Source organism: Arachis ipaensis, chromosome B7, assembly GCF_059453495.1.
Source record: "Arachis ipaensis isolate K30076 ecotype BB chromosome B7, ASM5945349v1, whole genome shotgun sequence".
NCBI classification, from domain to species: Eukaryota; Viridiplantae; Streptophyta; class Magnoliopsida; order Fabales; family Fabaceae; genus Arachis; species Arachis ipaensis.
In genome coordinates this window covers 3,621,857-3,630,125 of record NC_142442.1, presented here as the reverse complement: position 1 = coordinate 3,630,125, position 8,269 = coordinate 3,621,857, and the positions used below count along the sequence as shown (strand labels likewise).

The following is an 8,269-nucleotide window of genomic DNA, read 5'->3' as shown; positions in this document are numbered from 1 at the left end:
TATTGTAACATCTAATTTTGTAATGTAGTTAGCATTTTAAATTTTATAAATAAAAATAAATAATCAAACCAAAAATTATTTTGTAATATGTAAAAATTTAATTTAATTTTTTATGTAGATAAATTTAATTAGTTATAATTTAATATAAAAATATAAATAATATTTAATATTTATTTTTTATAATTATTTATATTAATTATAATTTAAATAACTAATATAAATAATTAATATAAATTATTAATTAAATAAAAATATAATTATTTAATATAATTAATTATTATAATTATTAATAAATTAATTATAATTTAATTATTTAATAAATTGCTATATGTGAAATTACAAAATTACTTAATATAAACATATATATAATGTAATGTAATATATATATATTTTTAAAAAATTTTTTATTGAAAGGCCCTAAGGAACTTTCCTCACTTTTTCGTACACTGAGTCTTTTTTTTTCCCATGTGTCAGAATAGAGCCTCTCTTTACTACCATTGGAGTTGCTCTTAACGCCCTGTCCTATCTCAAAACAGCGTTATCTTCTGTGTTCCGGGTCGATCCGAATTACTGAATTTCATCTTCATCTTCTTCTTCTAGTTGATTTCAATAGAGTAGAAAATCAAATCTTTTGTGATTAGCAAGCGGGAAGACATCACAAGCGGGAATCTCATACACTACTAATTACCCTGGAATTTGAGAAAAAGTAAGGTGAGCTATGGTTTCATAATTTGACTCCATTTATGGATTTTTTCTATGTTTACGAATTCTAGGTATGACTGTATGAGATACTGTGCTAATTCACTTTCTATATGTTTGCCTAGGAAGAAAGCTCTGATTATTACTAATGTGATTTTTCAGTTAGCTTCTATGTTTAGTGTTATTTAGCTTCTGCATGTAATGTAAACATTGAACTGTTCCAGCAGGAAGGAAGACTATTCCGGAGTACAAAAGATAATACTTACCCGTCTGTTTTCTGAGCTACAACATGGTTCATGAAGGAGAGCGAATTATCAAGATGGAAGAGGGTATTTCTGTCACAGATGATTATGATTCTGGATATTTGATGCAGTTCCAGTCCAGAGAAAGCACTTTCGATCAAATTTTGGAAGCACTAAAAGATTGTAAGATCTCTCAGGTTGCATTGTCTGGCATGGGTGGATCAGGAAAGACAACCTTAGCAAAACAAGTGGGTGAAAAGGCCAAGCTGTTGAACATCTTCAACCTTGTTGTATTCGTTCCTGTGACATCTACTCCAAGTTTCATGAAGATACAAGGTGAGATAGCTGACCAATTGAGTCTCAGATTGGGAGAAGAAGCTGGTCTAGCTGCAAGACAGAGAAAAAAATCAATGACAAGTAAAGAACTGGTTCTTATAATTTTGGATGATGTGTTGGACAGGCTCAACCTGGAAAAGATAGGGATTTTTAATGGTTGTAATGGATTGCAGCTTAGAACCATGGGTAGGCGTATGAGCTGTAAAGTCCTCATGACTACAAGTACTCAAGAAGCAGTATATAGGATGGGATGCCAACCAAGCATTAACCTGTCTTTATTAACTGAAGGAGAAGCTTGCGATCTTTTGAGGAAGCATGCAGACATTAGTGACGGCTCCCCTGAATCAATTGTTGAAGTAGCAAAACAAGTTGCGAAACATTGTCATGGTTTACCCCTTGCAAGTTCAGTGATTGGATCCACTTTAAGAGGAAAAACTGTTGACCAGTGGAAGGAAGTATTAAAAACAATGCAGATGCTACCAGTGAAGAGTTTGCAATGTGAAGCTGACACATCTAAATTTATTCACCAGATTATAGAAGTAGGCTATCATGAACTGAGCACCAGAGTAACTAAAACCATATTCTTAATATGTGGTTTGTTTCCAAGTGGTCGTGATCATGAACATGAAGTTCTCATTGAAGAGCTGTCACAATATGCAATCCGACTAGGCTGGAGGAAAGATGAAGTGAGAGCAGCCATCAATGACCTCATTGAGTCTAGTTTGCTGATGCTTTCTGATAAAAGCAAAGACCATATCATAATGAGTAGTCTGGTGCGTGACATTGCTAGAAAGATGGTTTATGAGGATATCCCTGCCAGCAAGATGGTTAATGTTTGTGATTACATGTTTGCACAATATAATCAGGAAGATTTCCAGTGGCGTGTAGCATTACATCGACTTCTTCACTTGTTGTATGGCAGTGCAAATGAGCTGGCATCTTCATCAACGACCAATGCAACATTTGCTGAAGAGGGTCTTGAATTCCAAGATGTGTCGTCCTATTCCTATCCAAAGGTTGCTACAGTTCCTAAGCTATCAGGGAAAATGGTGAATTTTAAAAGGCTGTGTCAGGTGGACAAATCATTCCTGCCTCTGCTCAAGAAAGCGTGTGAGAACCACCCCCAGCTGATTCATAGCCAGAAAAACCACTCTGAAATAGTAACACAAAGCGCCTTTGATAGCTTAGGGCGGGTGCTGTTTCTGTTGAAAAATGTTGAGAAGAGGGATTGGGTGTATCTGGAAGATGAGTTACGTATTCTCTGGAAGCAGTTAAACGAGTTCAAATTTGATTTGGAATGGTTAAGTCCTTATGTGAAAGAGGTGTTCTCTACCACTAAGATCACCAGGATTGAAGTACTTCGGGAGAAAGAGAAGGATTTGAAAGACGAAGCTGCTAAGCTGCGTGCACTGCTTGGAGCTGCAGAGGACGAAGCTGCTAAGCTGCGTGCCCGGCTTGGGGTTGTTGAGGACGGAGCTTCTGAGCTACGCGAACGACTCAAGGTGACCGAGAACAAAGCTGCAGATGTTAGGGCTGAAGTTGTCCGCAGAGAATCTGAGATGATTGAATCTGCAATTGCTATTGTTATGGAGTAAATGGTTAAGCCTTGACTTGTTTCACACGTCATTTCCACTTGGTGAGTTTATTTGGTTTTGGTTTATTCGAAAGACATTATGTTACCTTAAGTTTTCATTTTGAATACTTTGGTTCCTCGTATGGTAAAACTTTGTTGCATCCAAACGTATGGTCACTAACGCAATGGCCTCTTTGGATTTATATGATAAAACTTTGTTGAAGTCTTCTGTTAATTGGTACGCTTTCGTTGATTGAATGCAATGTTATCTTTGTAATTTTTTTTTATCCTAATTCATGTATCATGACATTTGTTAGTAAAGAAAATTTTGTATTTAGAAAATTATTTAATTTTTGTATTTATTTTAAAATTTTTCTATTTTCTTTATAATATAACAAAGACAAAAATATTGAACATGAAAACAAAAACTAAATTGTTCATAATTTTTTTACAATCTCTTATTTATTGGATATATTAATTTTTTTTTTAATTTTGAACTTTTGTATTTCCTGCTCATGTGTTTTTATGGAAGTCATTAGTTAGTTTTTATTTTAAAGTTATAATTTATTACCAATCATATATTCTAAACTCATATTTTAATAATCAAATGTGATATTGGAAGGGCCAAACGAGTTAGCTGAGGTACCAAAGGCCGTAGTTGTAGAGTGCATGGCCAAATGTTGATGGCAAGTGTGCTCAAAACTGGTACTCTGCCAAATAGAACGTTCATTTCCATTATACACCATGAAGTCCATGGCTCTATTTGGCAAACACGTGATTTTGCTTGAAAGTAAAAAATAATGCCTTAAATACTTTACTGTTATTTTTCTCCTTAATTTCTATAGAGGTTTGGGGTTGTTTCAAGTGTTATGTTATGGTGATTCCAAAGCATAAGACATTTTAACTTCCAAGATGGAAGCAAAAGGCCAAAATCACTGGTCTGGGCATTGGACTGCTTTAGTTTTCAGTTTTTCTTTTCACACTTTATTTTGAATCATACTTAATTTTTATAAAAAAAAAATTAGTAGTGTTACAATATATAGTATGATTAATTCAATGAGTTAAGATTTCACATAACTAAATCAATTATCAGGTTCAAGTGTTCAACTTCTACATTTTCCATTCACTTATTACTTTTTCTCAGTCCAAATTGGACTAATAACCTTTGTGTTTTTGGCTTTGGCTAATTTACTAGTTGGTTAAAACCTTTAAATCTCTTAGACAAAAGAAAAAAAAAACCCTTCAATTTTACGTGGTATTACTTGTAGTAAAAGAAAAAGATTTGCAAATATCACTTTCAAAGAAGTAAACATCACCTTTAAAGTCACCCAAAAAAAAAAAACACCTTTAAAGAAAAAGAAAAGCAAGGGTCTCGCTTGTAGAATAATTAAAAACAACATGATTTTATAATGAGTACTGCTAGGGAGTCAATGGCTTAAGTATACAATGTGTACAATGGGCTAAATCTTTAGTCCATGAATAAAATGAACACCACCTATACTACCCGGATACCAGATAATAAACTTTTCGGATCTAGAACTCTAATACCATGTCATGAAATCACTCATCCCAAAAGCGTAACCTGATAAGATAATGTAACACTAATGGTCATATCTCTAATACTTCCTAAACCTCTATTGTACACATTGTACGATTAGACTTCATTGTACACATTGTACGTTTAGACCATTGCCTCTGTATACTTTTTCTTTTACAATTGTCACGTTGCAATTAGTAGGATTGGAATTAAGATTTGTTTATTTTATTCTATTTAGTATTATTGCATTTGTATAGATTTGATCACAACTTGCAACTTTTGAAGTTATGCTAAAAATTATGTTAAAATTTAAATATAAATGTCATTATGTGAACCAATATAATTGGGTTAAAATCATTGATCCTTCCAAAAATTCTCTTCAAATTCCGCTACTTGGAACCAGTATAACCATTTTCCATGATGCAAGCATTATGTGCTGACATGCTGTATATAAAATTAGTGGAAAATTAAGATTTCTATTATTCTGTTTCTCTTAATTACGGATGAGATTTGTAAATTTTAAGAATTTTTTGGTTGCCTGTGTATTTTTTTTCTACATTTCCTTTATTTAGAATTTCATAAAGAAAATATTGAAAATAAAAGTTGTCAAAATAAAAAAATTATGAATATCAAATGAAATGAATTACAAAAATATTATTTGTACACTAAAAGTAGCTACTAAAATTAACCACCAATATATTTATGTATAAATATATATATTGTTCAATTTATTTTCAATGTGTAGTTATATTTTAACATGTATTTTATATTAGTAGTTAATTTTGGTGACCGATTTAAAAGGTACACTTAATATAGTTCATGACTTATTAATTATATTATACATTACATACAATTTTTAAGCTGATATGGAATGAAGTGCATGTTATGCAATACTTCTGAGGGGAAGGCAATTTGGGCCAAGCATACAGAATAGAAGTTGACCAACTCCAAAAAAAAAAGAAAAAAGAAAGATTAAAAGTTGATCAAAGTTGACTTTATTTGCTAATAACCGCCTTAACAAACTCGCTTCTTAAGTTTTAACTTTGCTCGCCATTGTAATTTTGCAAAGTATATTAGGAATTATACCATTGAAGAAAATTGTGTTCAGATCTCAAAGTTATTTAGTTAATTTCACAAAAAAATACAAAAAAAAAAAACCAAACAAATAAACAAATTAAAGAAATTGGTGAAAGAGATCAACGGAGGAATCTTCATTTACTTAATACTGAGCAAGTTGAAGAGGCACAGTGAGTTATGGTTTTCATCTTCTAAATTTTGAATTTTTTTTATTTTTTTGGGTGACTATTTTAAATTTTATTTTAGAATAAAAGTATAATCTCTCATTATTTATTTCATAGATTTGAATTTTTTAAATTTTAAATTTAACTTTAAAAAATAAAGTATAATCTATTACTATTTATTTTATAGATAGGACTAAGAGAATATATAAAAAAAAATTATTTAATAGTAAAAAATCTCACTTTATCCTATAAAATAAAAAAATTAGAATTTAGAAGATCTAAATTGTAAGGCCCAAAACTTTTGAAAAGTCTTATTTTAAACTAATTTCAAATTATATATTTATTTGTAGTTTTAATTTCAAAAATTATTTTTAGTGAAAATAATTAAAGGCAATTAATTGGATTTGAAATAAATTAAAGTTTTTATCCAAATTCTATACTTATAGATTATTTTTTTATTTATGATCAAAGTTCTAGAAATTTGAGAAAATAACGAGGTTTAGCTATTTAAATTAGAATTTTATAATTATTGAATTATTTTCTATATTTAAATTATAAAATTGATAGTTATGAAATAATAAGAATTTTATAAGATCTGATTTTAGATAATTTAATTTATATCATTTAATACTTTAAGTTAAAGATAAAAAAAAATAATCTTAAACAGGACTATTTCTCTATTTAAACAGCTCATTTGTTTTGTTTTATATTTGGTGTTTAATTTATTTCCGTCGCTAAAAAAAATTAATTGACTGAGCGTAGACTATATGAAAGTTGCAACTGTATATATCAGGCGACCAGTACTGTTGACCAAATGCACGTTGACTAGCTCGACTCCGATGTCCGATCCATTCATTCTAGAGTTGCTCTTTCAGAAAGTGCTTTCACAGTGTCAACTTTTGAGATCTCTCTGACTATAGCAAGACCTTGCTGAACTCTCTTTTTGTGAGGTAATGGCTTTGTTGCTCTTCATCTTATATAGTCTTTTTCTCTCTTTGTGATGTTTTTACTCTAGTCTTTTTCTTTTTAATAGGCCAATTTTCATGTCTTAAGGTTGGATGATTTGGATCTACATTTTATTCTATGTGATAAACTAATGATTATAATTTATAGTTGACATTTCTTCCCTGGTGTTCTGATTTTGATTCATAGATGGCAGATCAGAATTGTAATCATGTTACAAGGAAGATTGAAGAAATGTTGAAAGAAGCAAAACCCCTTTTCACACGTGAATGCTGCATCTACAGAGTGCCCCGTCAAATCCGCAAGTTAAATGAAGAAGCATACACTCCAAAGGTTGTTTCAATTGGTGCTTTCCACCATGGAGATGAAAATTTGCTAAAGATGGAAGGCCAGAAAAGAATATACTGTGAAAAATTCATTGAAAGATCCGAGAAAAACTTGGACAGGTTGGTGAGATGTGTGCAGCAGTTGGAACCAAAAGTTCGAAGATCTTACTCAGATAACATTAACCTTAATGAGGAGGATCATGTCATGGTGATAGTGGTAGACTGTGGTTTCATAATTGAGCTTTTACTCAGGTATCATTTCAATTGTTGGACAGATGATGATGCTATCTGTTTATCACCATGGTTGAGGAGTGATATAAGATGGGATTTGTTGTTACTTGAGAATCAACTTCCTTTCTTTATATTGGAAAAAATATACAATTTAGCCTTTTTTTCTAAACTGAATAATGGTGATCATGATCATCCTCCATTTTTATCCCTCACTCTTAAGTATTTTGGCCATAGTCCAAACTTTCCCTCTAATGACAGCATAGCTCATTTCACAGATCTATCAAGAACCTTAAAATTGAATTCATGTACTAGTCTACCTATAAGGAAAGAAAACTCTTTACCTCGCCTTTATAGTGCAACTGAGTTACATGAAGCAGGAGTGTGCTTTAAAGTAAGTAAAACAAGTAAAGACTTATTAGACTTAAGATTTGAAGGTCATACTCTTAGAATTCCAGAGATTAAAGTGGATGATACGACTGAAATCTGGTTGAGGAACGTCGTAGCTTTCGAACAATGCCACTATCCTGATCAGTCCTACATCACTGACTACATTGCAGTCCTTGATTTACTTATTAACACTGAAAAAGATGTAGATCTCTTGGTCAAAAGTGGGATAATCGTCAATTGGTTAGGAGATAGTAATGCTGTGGCTGAATTGTTCAATGGTCTTTGGAAGAACGTTGCACAGTCAACTTTTAATGAAAATTATCTTCGCACTTGTCAACAGTTGAATGCTTTCCGTGGACATCCATGGAACCGTTTAATGGCAACTTTGAGGCGCGACTACTTCAACACTCCATGGAAGATGGTAGCTTCCATTGCTGGAATTGCATTGCTTCTTCTCACTATTATTCAAACAATATGTTCTGTCATCCAAGTAGTTCAAGGTTCCTCCAATTAGTGCAAGTGTTGCAGAGATATATAGTTGAATAATGTTTGCAATAAACATCTTTCTGTATTTTAATTGTTATTGTACTTTGTATTTCTCGTTGTTATTGTTACTGTTATTCAGATAAACATGTTCTGTTCTCTAGCATCAGCTTGTATAATTCCATTTTATTGTTTTTATTAGCCGTTATCATGCTACTAACTCTCCATAGCATAAAAAAAAGAGTTTAGCT

At 31.6% G+C, this 8,269-nt stretch overlaps 2 protein-coding genes across 5 annotated transcripts; both read left to right on the top strand.

The window, feature by feature from the left end:
- The first annotated feature begins 433 nt into the window (after nt 1–433).
- On the top strand, nt 434–3,192 carry LOC107608913 (putative disease resistance protein At1g15890). 3 transcript variants are annotated; one of them, XM_016310695.3, is made up of 2 exons: nt 434–711; nt 927–3,192. In XM_016310695.3, exon 2 carries the CDS (start codon nt 989–991, stop codon nt 2,870–2,872), a length of 1,884 nt encoding a protein of 627 aa, XP_016166181.1. In that variant the 5' UTR covers nt 434–711; nt 927–988; the 3' UTR covers nt 2,873–3,192. The 3 variants fall into 3 exon arrangements, with proteins under 3 accessions (XP_016166181.1, XP_016166182.1, XP_016166183.1); XM_016310696.3 differs by having other exon boundaries at nt 436–706; XM_016310697.3 differs by having other exon boundaries at nt 442–706; nt 924–3,192.
- Nucleotides 3,193–6,400: 3,208 nt separating this feature from the next.
- On the top strand, nt 6,401–8,216 carry LOC107608915 (UPF0481 protein At3g47200-like). 2 transcript variants are annotated; one of them, XM_016310700.3, is made up of 2 exons: nt 6,401–6,578; nt 6,788–8,216. In XM_016310700.3, the coding sequence occupies exon 2, from the start codon at nt 6,826–6,828 to the stop codon at nt 8,047–8,049; it is 1,224 nt and encodes a 407-aa protein (XP_016166186.1). In that variant the 5' UTR covers nt 6,401–6,578; nt 6,788–6,825; the 3' UTR covers nt 8,050–8,216. The 2 variants fall into 2 exon arrangements, with proteins under 2 accessions (XP_016166186.1, XP_016166185.1); XM_016310699.3 differs by having other exon boundaries at nt 6,404–6,578; nt 6,781–8,216.
- Nucleotides 8,217–8,269: the final 53 nt, after the last annotated feature.

Excerpts from the sequence above, each read along its gene's own strand:
- LOC107608913 (XM_016310695.3), top strand. The coding sequence starts at position 989 with ATGGTTCATGAAGGAGAGCGAATTATCAAGATGGAAGAGGGTATTTCT.
- LOC107608915 (XM_016310699.3), top strand. The coding sequence starts at position 6,781 with ATGGCAGATCAGAATTGTAATCATGTTACAAGGAAGATTGAAGAAATG.